Source organism: Mauremys reevesii, linkage group 8 (genome assembly GCF_016161935.1).
Source record: "Mauremys reevesii isolate NIE-2019 linkage group 8, ASM1616193v1, whole genome shotgun sequence".
Lineage (NCBI taxonomy): Eukaryota > Metazoa > Chordata > Testudines > Geoemydidae > Mauremys > Mauremys reevesii.
This window is the reverse complement of record NC_052630.1, coordinates 24,832,644-24,850,913: the sequence shown is the minus strand read 5'-3', so window position 1 is coordinate 24,850,913 and position 18,270 is coordinate 24,832,644. Positions and strand designations below refer to the sequence as shown.

The 18,270-nt window shown below is 43.5% G+C and overlaps 2 protein-coding genes across 3 annotated transcripts in view; one reads left to right on the top strand and one right to left on the bottom strand.

The window, feature by feature from the left end:
- HMMR (hyaluronan mediated motility receptor) overlaps positions 1-8,698 on the bottom strand; it is a 25,384-nt gene extending 16,686 nt beyond the window's left edge. The window contains exons 1-5 of one of the 2 annotated variants that reach the window (XM_039483776.1): positions 8,561-8,676; positions 3,911-4,009; positions 2,987-3,075; positions 1,999-2,049; positions 913-1,101 (exon numbers count right to left, since the gene is read on the bottom strand). In XM_039483776.1, coding sequence (XP_039339710.1) covers positions 913-1,101; positions 1,999-2,049; positions 2,987-3,075; positions 3,911-4,009; positions 8,561-8,606 — 474 coding nt within the window. In that variant the 5' untranslated portion in view covers positions 8,607-8,676. Of the gene's footprint in view, positions 1-912; positions 1,102-1,998; positions 2,050-2,986; positions 3,076-3,910; positions 4,010-8,560 lie in introns of both variants that reach the window. The other variant, XM_039483777.1, reaches the window with a different exon arrangement.
- Positions 8,675-18,270, top strand: NUDCD2 (NudC domain containing 2). The gene is made up of 4 exons (XM_039483779.1): positions 8,675-9,112; positions 11,876-11,924; positions 15,978-16,129; positions 17,253-18,270. Exons 1-4 carry the CDS (start codon positions 8,924-8,926, stop codon positions 17,334-17,336), a joined length of 474 nt encoding a protein of 157 aa, XP_039339713.1. The 5' UTR covers positions 8,675-8,923; the 3' UTR covers positions 17,337-18,270.

Sequence of the window (18,270 nt, the reverse complement as noted above, 5' to 3'; positions counted from 1 at the left end):
ACAGTATAATAGCTCCCATTGCTGGTGAGGGCAGGAACCTGAAGGGATGAAGCTAGAGCCCTAGAAACATATACCGAAAAGTGTTCCTACACAAGCCACTAATCTCCACTGAAAGTTTACCATTTGCCTATTCATAAATTCTAGTTGCGCCTTAGGATTAACAGCAGATTTCAACTTGCCACATGTCAAGTCTAACAAGTTTGATCAAAAGAACTCAGCCACACAAGTACACACTTGATATGGGACTTTATTCTGAGGGTAGGATATACCTCAATTGCTTAGGTCAAGATAATCAAAGCTAGTAGGTAAAATCCTGGCCCCACTGAAGTCAGTGGCAAAGTTTCCATAGACTCCAATGGAGACAGAATTTCACCCATTATCTTTAATCTTCTTCCACCTTTTTCACCGAAGAGCTCTTTGTCAGTGTCCTCCAAAGCAAAGCTTTCCTTGCACAGCATCTTGGTTGATAGTTTAGCAGGAAATTTACCTCTCCTCTCTTATGCCTATGTGGGCTGTACCAAGACAGTGCATAAGATGAGGATGTTTTGCAGACAGTAACACCAAGCATCACTGTCTACCCCGTAGTATTACTTCAACTTTGTTATAACAGTTTGATCCAAAATTGCAGTGTTGTGAAAGACAACAGTGCAATTAAACTTTTAGTTGCCATATAATTTACAAGTACAGCCTAGTACTCTATTCACACAAGCCTGAGCATTAGCCCTATTGGTCAACCTACCAACCCGAATCTAAGGGATCAGGTCTAGTCTTTTTTCTTAACTGTAGAAGACTAAAAACCATTAACTTTGTTGCTTGTGAAAAAGCTTGAGGATGTCACCTGCACAGAAAGTGACAAAAACCATAGCAAGTCTCTGCTAACTTGATTAAGTGGATCCAGGTCCAGACAGATACCTTTGATTTTAGAAATTCATTAGTTCTTGTTAATTCAAGAAGCTGTTTTTCCAGGGAAGCAACATTCGCGGAGAGAGATGTTTTCTCCCTGACTGCTGCAGTTAGTTTTGCTTCAGACTTCATGAAATCCTCCTCTAGAGCCTGGAGTCTTTTATCCTGCTCTCCACGTTCTCTCACTAATGCACGAATCTAGAGGAAACAAGTTGTTTGAATATTTATTACACGTCTCTAATTTCTAAAAAACAAACCAAAAAAACCAAAACAAAAACACAAGTTCAGTTTGAGTGATGCCCATTGTTCTCCTGTGAAGACAGATTATCCTTCGTCATAACAAACTTTTAACTGTTAGAAAAAGGGAAAGGACATGTAAGATCTTTACCCGTCATTAAGCTTAGTGGCTTTTGTATCCTTAGCATTTCATCTGGCTACTTTGCCCTCCTCAGTTTATTTCAACTGGGGTGCAAATCAAAATAATCTCATGGTTTCTCTAATTTGCCATGTGGGCAAAACTGGCCCTCTGGATTGAGGGGTGGAAAGACACTTATGTCAACACCACACCCTTAACATCTGAGAGATTTTTACATGAAGCCAAAATATAGTTTTAGTGGTGAAAGGGAGAAGTTTAACATCCCCACACTTGAAGTTTGTATCTTAATTCCAAAGCTACAGCTTCAGCAGGTGATTACATAGAACAATACCCCACCATTTGATGAGAAAAAGCAGTTTCTCTCATATTCATTGAGATATTTGCCCCAGAATGTATTGCTAGCCTAGAAGATTCAGATGAATTCATTAATGGAATGAGCTAAGATATTATGAGCATGTTATAAGAACCTTTACAGAACAGGCAATGCTTAAATCAAAGTGTCATGATTTTGTACCGCTGACAAACCCAGTAGTTAGTACATAGTTATTTTGATAAAATTTTGCTTTGGTCATTATACAGAGCTATTTATAAGCTTAATCAATGTGTCAGGTTACATATTTTGTTAGCTAGCAATTTTAATTCCTTCCACATGAAGCCAATAGTGGTCAAATTATTTAAAAAAAAAAAAAAAAAGGCACCAAAAAGAAATCTGTTCATACCTCTTTCTCAAGCATCTTTTGTTTTTTCAGCTCTTTCATGATGGATGTATCCTTTAGATAGGAGAAAAAGCATGTAAGGGTTACATATTCTCATACCCGAGAGCACAAAAACTAACAGGTATTCAGTTAAGGTTGATTACTCCATTGCAAGGTTTCTTGAAAATTACTGACAAAATAAACTGCCACTATGAGAACCATGATATTGGGCTATTTGAACTAGTATGCTAATCATAAGGAATTTTATATTGATTTACATAATATAATACTGAAAACCTGACACTGATGTTGTGTTAGCAAGACTTCCTACCACTTCACAAACACTTAAAACCAAAAAAAAAAACAAAAAAACAACAAACAAACAAACCCCGCAACCCAGCATCGAACCCCACTCGTTCCTTAAAACTACAGAATATTTAATTGACTTTCACACACTAAGTGGTTCTACCCCTTCTCTTCACGGGGAGGGGGCGGGGAGTAGGAGAAGATACCATACTCACACCCAAGCATGATTCTTAGTATTTGGAGCCCCCCAGCCTCTTATGTCCCCATATCGGGGCTTTCTGCTTTTCACTTTATTCTATGGGAAAGGCAGCAGAGGCTCAATAGCTACTTAGCTCCTCCCTCCTCTGTCTCTCTCTGTTTAGAGTCTGGGAGGAGAAAGAGCAGCACTTGAACTGTCTATTCCTTACCTCTCCCTTCTCAGGAAAAAGCCATCACCTCTCCAGCCACAGGTAGAGTTTCTATTGACCCTAAGCAAATAGATTATTCCAGATCTGACTAAGCTACATTCAAAAGGAAAAAATGGAAAAAACTTCTTAGTCCCTACAGGATGGGCATAAGGATGGGCATTGAAATAAACCCAATTATCTTATCAAAGGATTCAAAATTTGGAGAATGCATTGTTTTAAGACACCCAGATTCAGAGTAGACTAAAATTATAGAATTAACAGTATGAATATAGCTATACCAGAGACAAAAAGAGTCTTACTGTTGATCCCAGAGATTTAAGTCTTCTTGCAGTTTTGGGCAAGCAATCATTCATTTCACTATTCAAATTCTGTTGATTTCCCATTTCCCCTGTGGAGACAACAAAGTTTCACCATATTGAAGGGTCAAGATTGAGTGACTGTTTTTGTGGAAAGACTACATTTGACAGAGTCTTTGATCTTTGTTAGAATACCCACCTCAAATCTGAAGGTTTGATAAAAATATAACTATCTTCTATACTTGTCCATCCAACTCTCGTACAGTGCCACCATCAATTCATAGTCTATTCAGTTTCCACTGAATTTACCACCCGTCCTGAGACATACACTCAGGAAACGGAACATTGCCACTTTACAGCTTACTGTATCTCCTCAATTGCAGTGTGAAAGAGAAACTGACTATGTAGGTAGGTGGATGGAATGCATGAACTCCCTAATGTTTCAATGAAAATAATGCAGTATTACTGGAGGATGGAAATTCAGATAAGCATACTTTTCAAATTGCTGGCAGCCTTTTAAAATAGAAGCAGGTGGTCAATGAACCAACGTGAAGCAAAAGCAAAGTACAGACCATAATCTCAAGCACTGAGAAAGCAAACTGAAGCAGCAACGTATTAGCACCAAGGCTATGTTTACACTACAGCGGCAAAAGAGATACAGCTGTGCTGATGGAAGAAGTTTTCTGTGTATGTAGTTAATCCACCTCTTCAAGAGGTGGAAGCTAGGTCAACAGAAGAATTATTCTGCATCTACACAGGGTTAGGTTGATCTTACGATGATGCTTAAGATGCAAAATTTTTCAGCAGCACTGAACAATGCAGCTAGGTTGATCTAATTTTTAAGTATAGACCAGGTGATAGTTTCAGTATTGCAAGCCCTTTGAAACTTTGTAATTTGCAAGTTTGTCAAGCTGTAGGACTACTTACCTTTCTGCTTTCTAAAGCGTTGGGATTTGTCAAGAGACACAGGTTCCTTCAATGCCTCTGAAGATTTGACTTCATAGGACCCCGATGATGGGGCATAAGCTAGAAATGAGGGAATGAGATGTTCAGCACAGGAGAGAACACTAGTTATGAGAATCTGAAAGAGGAGAGTTATATTTATGGATTGATTGCCACCAAGCAGTTCAGACCTATACTGCATTTCCCAGTTTTTAATCTGCACAAGAGATATCCAAATAAAAGCGCAGAAGACAGACATTGCTTGTCCAAGCATTCTGCAGATCATACCAGCAGTAAAGTTATGCCCATAGCAGAGCATTCTTGCCTGTTTGTGTATGGACCGCCACCATAAACTAGATTTGTGGTCTATACTCAATACTGCAGAAAGACTTAAAATTAGTGCATTAAAGCCTATTCAAGTAGTTATTGGAAACACATGAGCAATTAGAAGACAATCTTGTTCCTTTAAGACTGGATCAGCCCTATTTCAGCACTTTTGTTGGCACTTTGAATGGCACAAACTTTTAAAAGGTAGTCCCTTCCACTTTAAGAGGGAGGCTCATTTGAACTCTGCCATTTTCCAAGTGCATAATTTTAAAAAACTGCTTGCAAAAGTGTCTTTGAAGGGAAACAGGAAAGATAGGAGAACACACTGGCATAGATTCATCATTGCTCTTACACTTACAGCTGGCAATATCCTGTCCTCGGTGGTCTCAGAATATGGCAAGCTACTTTAAGCGAGTCTGTCAACTTGTTTTAGTTTCCAAGGCTGATTTACTGACACAGAGGTCAGGGATTGAACAGATATGAATTGCCACCCTCTGACCTCTTCAAGTATATGTTGGTGGGAGTGTATATAGATTCAGAATAGGTATTAGTGACAGACTGCAAGGCAGTTCTTAGGCAGTGAATTTCTTAAAGCTCTGTATTAAACTGTCACTAGCTAGGATTTTGTGGATATAATCTTTGCTTTTTTATATCTTGTATTAAAGCTTTAACAAACAAACAAACCATCTAACTAGGTGCCCCTTTATTAGTGAGGGGGTGGCCTGTACCTGTAGTTCCATTTCAAGAAGAAATGGGATTCCACACTAAGAAGAAGATTGGACAGTTACAGTGACCTTTGGTTGAATGGAAAAATTGTAGTCAGTAATATTTAATGTAACGACACATTAGTGCTTGATGTCATGAAGCAGTAAAAAGCCAAAAAGTAGAGATGGAGGGACTGCTGTCCTTGGATGGGGTATGATCTAAAAAACCAAGTCCTTAAATTATTTCAATAGTTTGGACCACCTCCTCAACCATGTTATAACATTTTTGGCAACTGTAACAGCTGTCTACAGGAGATGGAAGGGCATTTTAGCAGCTTAAAAAAAAAAAAGAGCCACCACCATGCAACTTGCCAGCTGATTCAAGGAACATAGTTTGGGAACCACAGATATATATGAAGCACACATGGAGTATCTTGACACTGAAAAAGGATGCAATTGAATTGGTGGAAAGATCAGAATAAAGTTTTCACAAGATGCTAGTGCCACTGTAGAACTCTACGAATCCTACCCACAAGGCTAGTTGTATCAGCCAGTTAGAGGAATACTCAGGTTATGTCCTAAAATTTAGGTTTTATTAGTCTGTTTCATAGAGATTAAGGCCAGAAGGGACCATAGATCATCTGTCTAACCTCTTGTTTATCTCAATACATAACATTTCAGATATTCCTATACTAAATCTAAATCTAATGACTTTAGTTAGACCAAAGCAAGGTAGTCCTCAGGAGACAAAACAATTGTGTGCCACATGGAGAACAAGAGAGACAGAGATACACTAATGCCTGGAAATTGATTAGGAGAGAGAGATGCTCAGATGATCCTAGCTGCCAATCCATGTCCTGAAGTGCAGAGGAAGCCATCCAGACCAAAACATTCCTATCTACCTGACTTGGGAGAAGATTCTTTCTTGACTGATCTCCTGATCAGTTAGGCCCTGAGTATATGAGCAAGACATACCAGCCAGGCATCTAAAATGATTCTTTGTACTGTCTCAGAGTACCAGTTTACTCTGACCACAGATGGCAACAGGACACCGGACAAATCGATGATGCCTCAGGAGAAAAACAAACACCAACACACACATACCCCACACTAAAACACCCTGTTGCCAGTTATACAGTAGGGAAAAATTCTCTCCTGATCCCTGCAGACAACTGTCTGAGGCATGAGAGTTGATTAGTAGAGCTGCAAGTGTTAAGATTTCTTCCCTTGTCCTCAGTAGGCTCCTGTTTTCGCCATGAGGTGGATGAAAAGGGATTCATAGATTTAGATTTCAAGGCCAAGGAAGGACCACTAAGGCCATCCAGCAATGCCTCCCCCGCCACCCCTCCCCACATACAAGCCATAGAACAGTGGTCCCCAACCTTTGTGGCCAGTAGCATATTCATGTTTTCAGAAGAGTGTGGCGGGCGCCAACAATTACTCACATACAGGGCCGGCTTCAGGCACCAGTAGAGCAAGCACGTGCCTGGGGCAGCACATGCTACAGGGCGGCATTCCGTCCATTCTGCAGAGTCAGAGCGTTTTTGGGGTTTTTTTGGCGCCAGTTCTGGGCAGTGCAGAGAGAAGCCAGGAGGACAGAGAACACTGGCGCCTGCAGCCCTGGAGTACTCTGTCCCCAGCAGACGCAGGGCTGCGGCTTCTCTCCAGTTTAAGCTGCAGCCCTGAGCCTGCCAGGGACCGAGAACACCGGCGCCCGCATCCTGCAGCCCCAGAGTTCTCTGTCCCCAGCAGGCATGGGGCCGTGGCTTCTCTCCCCCTGCTGGGCACTAGGCGGGCACACATAAATGCCCCAGTGGGCACCATGGTGCCTGCGGGCACCATGTTGGGGACCACTTCCATAGAATTTATCCCAGAAACAAGATTAAAGCATATGTTTAGAAAGATCACAAGCAAAGCTCAATAGAAGAAGCATCATCTTTTCAGAGTTTCACAAGTGACTGGAAGCCACAGACAAGGAAGATGAAGCTTTCGGTGCATCAAGTGACAGTGACCCACAGAATATTTACAGTGCAACTACAGAAGTCCCTGTCAAGCATGTTTGTGACATACAAGGCTTTGGAGCTGTGCTCCAGCTCCACTCCACCTCCAGGCAAAAACCTGCAGCTCCACTGCTCCGGAGCTGCTCCGCGCTCCAGCTCCGGGCTCCGCTCCAAAGCCCTGGTGACATACTCCTCTATCTGAGTACTCTGTACCAGGCATAAATAGGCCATTTATATTTCAGTGAAGACAACAGAGCAGCCCTAGAAAAAGTTGAGCAGTTAGGCCAAGTTCCAATGCATGCAATTTCATCGCTCACAGTCCACAGAGGATGTGGGTAAGGAGGTGCCCCTTAATCCATAAGCATGAGCTTGCTACCTTACTGAAATAAGTCTGCTGATGAATTTTTGTCACCACAAATACTAAGTCCGTCCACATATTTACACCAGCGACACCATCACAGAACCTAACCAGATCAGCCACAACATCTCTGGTGGATGTGCAGGTGAATGAACCAATGTAATATACACCATCATATGCCAGCAATGCCCCTCTGCTATGTACATCGGCCAAATTAGCCAATCCCTACGTAAAAGGATAAGTGGTCACAAGTCAGATATTAAGAATGGCAATATACAAAAACCTGTAGGAGAACACTTCAACCTCCCTGGACACACAATAACAGATTTAAAGGTAGCCATCCTGAAGCAAAAAAAACTTCAGGACCAGACTCCAAAGAGAAACCGCTGAATTTCGGTTCATTTGCAAATTTGACACCATCGGCTCAGGATTAAACAAAGACTGTGACTGGCTAGCCAACTACAAAAGCAGTTTCTCCTCCCTTGGTGTTCACACCTCAACTGCTAGAAGAGGGCCTCATCCTCCCTTGTTGAGCTAACCTCGTTATCTCTACACTAATTCTTGCCTGCATATATTTATATCTGCCTCTGGAAATTTCGACCACACGCATCTGATGAAGTGGGTATTCACCCATGAAAGCTTATGCTCCAAAACGTCTGTAAGGTACCACAGGACTCTTTGTCACTTTTTACAGATCCAAACACAGCTACCCCTCTGATACTTGAGAGTAGCATTGTTGACCTGAGACCCCTCTGAGCAGACGTTTGAGCCTGCACACAGCCAGAACAACCTTTGATCAAGGGCTGGAGGCCATGGACAGCTGCCCGCCGGGATGCTTGGCACGCCTATTTCTTCCGGCGCTGCACCAACGCCAGCCTTCAGGAGTTAGCAGTAGGCTGGTTAATCAAGGCACAAAGGCAGGCAAGCCTGGGAGCCTACGGGCGCCTCAGGGACGCGAGAAACCTTCACTCAGCGTCACTCAGCCGGCTGCTATGACCAGGGAGCACCAGCCCGGCCGAGCAGCTGTACCAGGGCCTAAGGGGAGGCTTCAAGGACACCATCAAGGCCAGCCGGCCCGGCCCCCAATCGCCTCCCCTGCAAGGCCACTGAGCACCCTTAACCCTCGCACTCCCACAGGGGCTGGGTGCACCCTCCCCCGCAAGAGCCGCTAAACGCCCCGGGCTAGCGACAGCACGGCCAGCTCCGCCCCCAAGCTACCCCGGGCGCGGGCCCCACGCACGCTCACCAGCGGCCTCGTTAAAGCGCTTGAGGGGGGCCTTGGGGAAGGCCATGGCTGCGCAGCTCTCAGCCCCAATAGCCACTCACGCTCGCCAGGACCAGATTCAGATTCAAACTGCCAACCGCCTTCTTAACACCCCCCCGACAGCCAATCACAGAACACCGCCAGCGAGCCTCTAGAGCCACCCAGCCAATCACCGCCTCTGCCCAGAGTATGCGCACCAGATCCCACGGGAAACAAGCGACGGCAGCGCATGAGCGGAAAAGAGGGGCTGCGGGGCGCGTGCGCAAAACCTGCCTCGCCCGCGACGGCGCATGCGCACCGCGCTGTTTTCGGAGCGGAAGGAAGAAGCGTGCCGTGAGCTGAGCGATGTCGGGCCCCTTTGAGGAGCGGAGCGGGGCGGTGCCCTGCGCGACGCCCTGGGGCTGCTGGTACCAGACTCTGGAGGAGGTGTTCATCGAGGTGCAGGTCCCGCCGGGCACCCGGGCGAAGGACATCCAGTGCAGCCTGCACAGCCGGCACCTGGCGCTGGCCGTGCGCGGGCAGGAGGTGCTCAAGGTAGCGCTGGGAAGGGGGAGGCTGGCCGAGCGGGCTGCCAGTGGGGCAGGGCCCGGCCTAGGCCGCAGGGCTGACGGGGAGGCCCCAGCAGCTGTTGCAGACAGTCAAGACCGGCGGGGCGCGTTTGCTCTGGCGCTGGCTCACTGACACTTGGCCCTTACTGCACTAGGGAACGTGTAACCTCTTCCTGCCCTGGCTCGCACTGCTGGGGAGCCTCGTGGGAGACGCTGCTTCTAGCGCCCTGGTATTGGACTGGGGGGTTGAGGGCCCATGTGTCGTTGACGTGGCCCTCTGAGTGGTGTCTCCTTTGGCTATAGAGTCTCTGGTGGTTGGGGTGTAGCTCCTGCAGATTTAAAACCTGTGTTTGTTGTAAAGTTCAATACAGTAACTCCTCACTTAACGTTGTAGTTATGTTCCTGAAAAATGCAACTTTAAGTGAAACAATCTTAAATTAATCCAATTTTCCCATAAGATTTAATGTAAATGAGGGTGGGAGGTTCCAAGGAATTTTTGGGGGGGCAGACAACAGGCGTTGTATACTGTATTGTGGTGGGGAGGTGCTGCTGGCTTACCCCTGGGGCTTAGAACTGGGGGTGCAGGGTGTGGGAGGGCACTCAGGGTCTGACAGGGAGTTAGGGTAGGGGTGCAGGAGGAGGGTCAGGGCTGGGGCAGGCAGGAGGTGCAGAGCACTTACCTGGGGCAGCTCCTGTTTGGTGCAGGGGGTGTGCAGGTTGCTCTGTGCTGTGCAGCATTGCCCCCCGTGGCCGTGATTCTGGGAGCTGCCTGGCAGGCAGGGCTACCCAGAATGCAGAGGCTGTAGGGGCTGCAGGGCCCTAGCCTGCAGCTCTAAAGCTGCTTTTGGAATGTGAGCACCAGCTGGAGGACTCAGGAGGAGCAGGGGCAGCCTGCAGCTGGAGAGAAGCAGCCCTTTCCTCTTCAAAGCCAGCCAGAGGGAAGTGGCTCTTTGAAGGGGAAATCACCGCTTTTTCTCCCTGGTTGCCCCGCTCCTGCTGAGTCCTTAGGCCCCTGCTCGCAGGGCTGCATTCTGAAAGGGGCTTTAGAGCTGCAGGCCAGGGCCAGGGGAGCCCCGTACACAGCTCTTCTGGTCTAGGCCTGTTTAGGCTCGCAAGTTTGTTTTTTCACTACCAGAAGTTGCTCCCTTAAAAGATATTATCTCACCCTTCTTGTTTCTCTATGTTCTGGGACTGACACGGCCACAGCAACATTGTAAACAATTCAGAATATTGCCTCATTTCTCAGTCCGTGAGGTTGATTATTTTCCATTTAAGAGAGATAGTAAGTAACTTTATGCCCAGGGTCTTAATTTTTCTTTTCTTCTTTACAAAACCTGCTAGTGCAACAGGTTTGTTTTTTGTTTTTTTTACAAAACTTGCTAGCATGTTTCTTGTTTGGTTTTGCTATTTTTGAAAAAAACAAAAAACAGTTAAAACAGTTTTGAGGAATTATAATACTTCCTTGCAGTGCTTGAAATGAAAACTGTAGTATTCTACTAGTATGTGAGAACCTAAGTGGAACTGAGTCTCTAAGGCCATGGCTACACTTGCAAATTTGCAGCGCTGCAGCAGGGTGTGAAAACACACCCTCTCCAGTGCTGCAAATTGTGGCGTTGCAAAGCGCCAGAGTGGTCAAAGCCCCAGCGCTGGGAGCGCGGCTCCCAGCGCTGTACATTATTCCCCACAGGGAGGTGGAGTACAGACAGCGCTGGGAGAGCTCTCTCCCAGCGCTGGCGCTTTGACTACACTTAGCGCTTCAAAGCGCTGCCGCGGCAGCGCTTTGAAGTGCAAGTGTAGCCATAGCCTAAGGTGCCACAAGTACTCCTCGTTCTTTTGGAGTAGAAATAGAAGCACAGGGGTCCACTCCTTCACTCCTCAAATTAGCATAATTCACTTCATTTGATTTAAGCATTTGAAGATGGAGACCTTACATTTCCCCTTCAGTACAAGGTGCTGTACAAATAAATAATAAAAATAATGTATTGGTAACATAGGTAATGACTTTTAAAAATTTTTGTCTTGGCACTGTCCCTTTAATATTTTTAAGTTACTGTGTCTAATTACAAACAGTGTATTACAAATTTTGTCTTGAACGTATTTCATTAGCAAACAGTAAAACACATTTAATGATGATGCATTGTAGAGTATCCATAGGAATGAAAGAATCAGCTTTCTAATTAAAAAATATTAGAAATGAGAAAGTTTTCAAAGTTGTTGCAGTGCAAATTCTATGGTATATGTCTACAAGTTTTTGTTTCAATAGTTAAAAGCAAGACACATACACTGTAGGATTTATCTTAGTACTTCAAAACTTTCTGATTTTCTTTCCTTTCTCATTGGAAAGCCCATTTGCTTTCCCATTGGTGCTGGTAATTAGCAATTCTTTGCATCATTATAATTTATTTATATTGTGCCATAGGTGTGCATGGCACTTTACAGACATACTGGAACCTTGATGGGATGTCACATTAAAATGGGAATCCCCCTATCCCCTTTCATTGAATGGAGATACTGAAACAGTGACAGGTATTTTTATTGTATTAAGCAATTATTTTTAATAATTATTTTTACTTACTTTCTTAGGTATAATAATCATTGGAGCTTTTCAGTGCCAGGTTGCCCATAGTTACTTTTTAAACCATAGGAAGTTTTCAAACTTCAGTATAAACTGGGAGTAATGTTTTGAGATTCAATATCAATCAGATTTTGAGAAACTTCTATTACATAACCTTGTAAATGTCTTTTTCAGGGTAAACTATTTGACTGTACAATAGCTGATGAAGGGACATGGACGTTAGGTAACTATCTGCTTCTTTTAAATGAAATTTTGAAAGACAGTTAAACGTCTGTGTGTGTTCAAATCTCTCTCCACATTAGATTTCATTTCTTTTTAAGATCCAGAGTGTACTATAATTGTGTCATGATCTGCTTTTTTCAAACATACAGTTCTTGGATCACAATACAAAAACAGCCTAATGATGTCTTTAGTTTTTTTAGAGAGAATTATAAAAATTAGAGATGAAAGGAAAATACTGTGTTAAGTCGTCTAGTACATTCCCTGTCAATGCAGGATTGTTCCCATTAGTATACTTCGGAGTGCTGGTTCCATTCATCTAGTTGTAAAAGTCATGAGCAATCAAGCCTCACTGAGAGACTGTTGTCCAGTTTTTTTTCCCCTTGACATTCAGCCTAAATTTTCCTTTTCTTAATTTCATCCCATTACTTTGGACAGCATACTGAGATATAAAAGTAATTCCTTGCCTTCATTAGCGTTGACCATTTTGAAAGTTGTTACCATGACCTCAGCTTCATTGTTTTCCCTTAGCCAAGATGTACATACAGTAACTCCTCACTTAATATTCTAGTTATGTTCCTGAAAAATGCGACTTTAAGCAAATCCAATTTCCCCATAAGAATTAATAGGGCGGCGTTAGGTTCCAGGGAAATGTTTTTTGCCAGACAAAAGACATCTATACACATACAGTATAAATTTTAAACTATTTTTTAACAATCAATTTAATACTATACTTAGCAATAATGATTGTGAAGCTTGGTTGAGGTGGTCGAGTAAGAGGGTGGATCATCTGGCTGCTGTTCTTGCTGAACTTTCCCAACTCGTAAAAACACATTTAGAGATTGTTGTTTTGCTCTTTTTTTTTTTTTTTTTTTTTTGGTAATTTTCTTTATAGCAAGTCATTACTAATCACTTTGGAGCTGCGTTCCTTGTCAGGATCATCACTAAGGATTTGCAAGCCAGCTTCAATCATTTGGAAAGCTTAAGAAGGGTGTTTGGCAGTCAAATTTCTTGGCCCTCTTCTTCTGTTGCTCTCATCACCTCTAGTTGCATTAGATCTTCATTGTTTAGCTCTTCTCTGTGTGAGCAGAAGTTGTGTAACGTTGGCTTCTTCCACCTCATCAAAACCTGCTTTCTTGGCCAAGCCGAGGATAGCGGGGACATCATCTTTAAATCCTTTTAAGTCATTGAAACATTCAGGCCGCAACTTCCCCCACACACCATTCGTGCATGCCTGAATAACTTAGGCCCAGGACTCACCAATGTTATTGAAGCACTTGAGGAAGGCAAACCTACAATTCAGGAATTTTGGCATGACTACAACATCCTCATCAGTGCCTCTGAAGAGCTGGTCAAAAGTACGGCCTAAGTAATATGCCTTAAATGCAGCGATGGCTACTTGGTCCATGAGTTTGGATGCGTGATGTGGTGTTAGGTGGCAGAAAGACAGATTTGACGTTTTCGCACAGGTTGTCCAGATTGATTGGATGAGTTGGTGCATTATCAATAAGCGATAAAATCTTGAAATCAAGATTTTCCTTGGCACAATATTCCTTCCATGCAGGGACAGCATAGAGAATCAGCCATTCTGAAAAAATAGCTCCAGTTATCCATGCCTTCTTATTGGATTTCCAAATGACTAGAAGGTGTTCCTTTGCGAGCTCGTGGTGTTTCGGATTGATATACCTTCAGCGATTTCATGTTCACATCTCTGACAGCATAACCACCTAAAAGCAAGGTTATGTGGTCTTTAGCTGCTTTAAATCCAGGCGCTGTCTTCTCTCGGGAAATGTAAGTCAGCTTAGGCATTCTCTTCCAGTAGAGGCCCGTTTCATCGCCATTGAAGACTTGCTTAGGGGAATGGCTGCCTTCCTCAATTATTTTCTTGAGATAGTCCAGGAATTTTTTAGCTGCTGCAGTATCGGCGCTAGCTGCCTCACCAGACATTGTGATGTTATGCAGGTGGAAGTGTCTCTTGAACCAAACTATCCTCGATTTGCCATGCACATCTCTGTCTGTGATCCTTCACCTTGGTCTCTCTTCAAATTGTCATACAAACTTTTTGCCTTAGCTTGTATTACTAGCAAACTTTAGTTTTGGTCCTCTGTCCACACTGAGAGGAGACACTCCATTATTTTCCAGCAAACTACTTCTTGATCGACTTCTTGTAGTAGCATTAAGTGGTGTTACACACCGAGCACTAGCCCTGATCTTGTCGGCATTACTCCGTATTGTTCTCACAGTGGTCGGAGTAAGACCTAGAACGATGCCAATGTCTACCGCATGCTCGCTTGCATCAAAATGTTTTAAAATGTCTAATTTAGTACCCAGACTAATGGTTTTCCTGGTTTGCTTACTGGTAGTGGTATTGCTAGGTACTCCACTATCACTTGCTGGACGTTTTTGACTCATGATGCTGGGTGATACTCCTCTGGATGGTGCATGCATGTGCTACTCTTTGTTCCCTTCAGCCTGGAGGGGTTGGGATCATGCAGCATCAATCAACTATTGAAAGAGAGAGAATTTGGAAAACCCATGTCATTCTCCATGGTAATCTGCTCCCCTACTGGAAGCCCTGTGGGTTTAGGCTAGGACTAGTTATGGAGTCAGTTTCATTGCATGTTCTTTCTTTCACAGGAGCCCTGCTGGAGGAACAAAGGCCTTCTTCCAGGGTGCTCTGGAAAAACTGGCCCTCCTATAGTAACCATGCACTCAGCACCAGGGCAGCACTGCAGCCAATGTAGCTGTGACTGTTGTAAGAGGAGGAAAATAACATCTGCTGCAGGGCTTTGCCCCTCCCTGCTGTGTGCATGCAGGGGCAGAGAGATGCAGTTGGCATTGAAATGAATGGCAAATCTCCCATGGATTTCACAGATTTTCATGGGAATAGGGCCAGGCTCTGTGAATCCCTAGGCAGCTTCTCCCCCTTGCTAGAGTGAAGCAGGGACTGGAACGCTATTAGCTTGCTTTGGGCCAGCTCTCACCCTGTGTTCTTACCCCCTTCCCGCAAAGGGGGGGGGGGGGAGCGGAGCAAATGGAATGTTGTGTATTCAGACGCAGGCAGTGTTTGCAGGTGGCTGGTGGCCTCGGGCGGAGCTTCCGCAAGCACTTGGCTTGGCACCCTATTCCCAAGCAGGGAGGAGGGTGGTGGTTGGGCTATAAAGTGATGATGAATTGCTGGGGGGTAGTGTGCACGTAGTGTGTTTACAAACATACAGTAGTTGGGAGGGGCCCCTGCCTTACCCGCACAGGCACAGCCCGCTGCAGACAATGAGGTGGGCAAGGAGGCTGAAGGTGCCACGTTAGGCTAGGGAAGCGCCTTGAGTAGCAGCAGCGGCAGCTTCCCCCTTTGCTACTCGGGTACAAGCACAGGTACCGACTTTGCCCGGGGGTGCTCAACCCCACATCTGCCACAGGCCTGCCCTCACTCCACACCTTCCCCCAAGGCCCCACCCGCCTCTGCCTGCTCCCGCTCCACCCCTCCCGTGAGCACGCTGTGTCCTCGCTCCTCCCCATTTCCCCTCAGCCTCCTGCAAGACAGCTGATTGCAGGGGGCAGGAGGTGCGGGGAGGGGAGAGAGGGGAGGCACTGATGCACGGGTGGGAGGCACCAGTGAGGTGGAAGGGAGTGGGGCGTAGGTTGCCGACCCACCATGGTTCCGAGCTCCCATGAGGACCAGCTGCTCTGCCAGAGAATCCTGCAAGTGGTAGACAAAGCGGGTGGCCAAATGTTATAAGGGAACAGTTACTGTATTAATTTAATTAATCTTTCCTCATCAGTCAGTCCCTCTAGAAAGGTTCCACTTAGTTTGTGGGGAGGAAATATATATGTACAGTCTTTTAAACATATGAATAAAAGGATCTTCTTTTCCTTAGTTTTCTTGTTGCACATTGGTCTAGATGTCTGAGTTTGTCTTCATTTTCAGTGAATGAAATATCTTTTTGCATAGCCCTTAAGAATGAAGTTTCACCAGAAAATTCACTAAAATATTAATGTTGAATTTGGCTGAAAAAGAGTATAGCACTTAAGAAGTCCTATTTCTATTTTTCTTATGAAGAAGACAGAAAATTGATACGTATTGTTCTAATGAAGACAAATAGAGATGCTGGAAATTGTTGGACCTCTCTGTTAGAAAATGAGTATGCTGCTGATCCTTGGGTACAGGACCAGATGCAGAGGAAACTTACACTGGAGAGATTCCAAAGAGAGGCAAGTCAGAGGACACTAGTTACTGTTTGTGTCTTATTTATACATATTATGCACAGGTTATGGCCATGAAACTGAGAAAAATTATTTTACATTCATCAGATACACAAAGTTAACCCATTTTTACTATTTTATTTTAACCCATTCTGGTTGATTTGTCACTTAATGGGTTGAATCTTCATTAGGATACCAAACTTTGCCTGTAGGATGCCATTCTGTAATTTGAGAGAACCTAAAACTCTTCTTTTAGAATTTAAAAAAGGCATTCGTTTTGGAAAGTAATGCATAGTTCATTTAGAATCTTGGCATTTGACTTCAGTGAAAGTTGCAGGTACCCAACAGCAGGAGAATTGAGCCTTAAAAGAGGACCTGTATATGGCATTCTCTCTCTTAATGATTACATAGCTGTATTTAAAGTTTATTTTTCAAAATCAAGTCTCCTTGAGTATATTTATACAGAACACACAGTCAAAACTTTGTTTTGAAGACAAAGGAGAATAAACTCACTGGGCAAATAATTCCTCCCTCTATTTTGAGTAGATTTCATGCTAAACTTGTTTCCCAGTGCTGTGACTACTACTTATAGTACTTCACCATCCTTGTGTACTAGCATTATTCCCACAGCTCTGCTGAATTACTAGAGTTTAACAATTAGCAAGTGCTGAATCAGCACAATTTTTTATTTAACAAAAAACAGCAGCATTTTTATAAAAACTAGCTTTCCAGTACTGCAGGAACTTCCCCTTTCAGATAACAATTTAAAGGGACATTGTAAAAGTCAACAGCTGTAATATTTAACCCCACTCCCTAATAACATTTAAAAGATTTTCTTGATATGGAAATCTAGCTGCCTCCTAAACTTGGGATGGCAAGAGCCTGCAAACTCACTTTTGTAGCTGGGCAAGCCACCAACCATAATCCCAATCTCCCTTTGTGTGTAACTGCTGATGCATGTGTACAAAAAAATTTCACTCTCCCTGGAGAATTTCAACTGTGCCAATTCCCAGGAACATAACAAGCAGAAGGTTGTGTGTTTTTATCAGGTTAGGAGAACGTTAACAAACTTTGATTTATATAGTGATATATTGAATATTAACCTTTATATGAATCTTTTATCTCTGTACAGAATCCTGGCTTTGACTTCAGTGGGGCAGAAATTTCTGGGAACTACAGCAAAGGGGGTCCCGACTTTTCCAAACTTGAAAAATAAACTTTTCAGCTGTGTTCCAAAGAACCAGAGAGAAATTCTGTGTTAAACTGAAGGAGTGGAATATGTCATTGCTAAAGACTTCACCTGTCTACAGAATGAATGTCATCAAATACTGTCTCTGTCGATAGTTTACAGAGGATTCCTTTCAGTAGGATCAAGGCAAACAGCAAAGCTAGAAGCTCATTTTTAAATGTGTTAATGAAAACTATGCACACATGATAAATGTACTTTAAAGGTGTCATGACTGTTTTTAAGCAGTATGGATTTGTGTAAATATTCCACAGTGAAGTGAAAGAGGCACAGTTATAGAATGCTACATAAATGTCAGCACTCCTCTTGTGGAGAATTAATCCTACAGGCAAGCCACTTACCATTATCTTTAACTTTGAAAGACCTATATTTTTCTACATTTTAAAAATGTACTTTTGTAGCTCTCACTTGGTTAGCCGCCCTCTGATGTGTGTTAGTAAATTCAATTTTAAAACCCCAGTGGCAGAAACAGGAATATTACTCTTAGATACAGAAAATAAGTTTTGACATTTTAGTGTTGTGCCAAATGTTGCTGAAGGACAGACAGTGTGGTAGCAGAAAGTCAAAAGGTTTAGGTTGAAGCCTGGTTTCCAGTACTCGTAGGTCTACTTACAGTATAGTAACTTCATATTCTTTGTGGGAGGAGAAGAGGTTTTGGTTTCTGAAAGGGTGGAATACTTTGCCTGTAGGATGCTGTGTACTTAGAACTTAAAACTTTTCTTTTAGAATTTAAAAAACTTCCCATGTGAGAGCTACCATATTGTACTACTTCCTGACTAACACACTGAACAAAATGTTGACTTACATATACCATTGTGCAAGAAAATAAATGTGCAGTTATGCATTTCTATTGTTCCTATTTAGTGTATAGTTTGAATTTAAGAATATAAATTTTAATTACAGG

Excerpts from the sequence above, each read along its gene's own strand:
- NUDCD2 (XM_039483779.1), top strand. The coding sequence starts at position 8,924 with ATGTCGGGCCCCTTTGAGGAGCGGAGCGGGGCGGTGCCCTGCGCGACG. Across the intron at positions 9,113-11,875 it reads GCGGGCAGGAGGTGCTCAAG|GGTAAACTATTTGACTGTAC; the intron begins GTAGCGCTGGGA and ends TGTCTTTTTCAG. Across the intron at positions 16,130-17,252 it reads TGGAGAGATTCCAAAGAGAG|AATCCTGGCTTTGACTTCAG; the intron begins GCAAGTCAGAGG and ends ATCTCTGTACAG.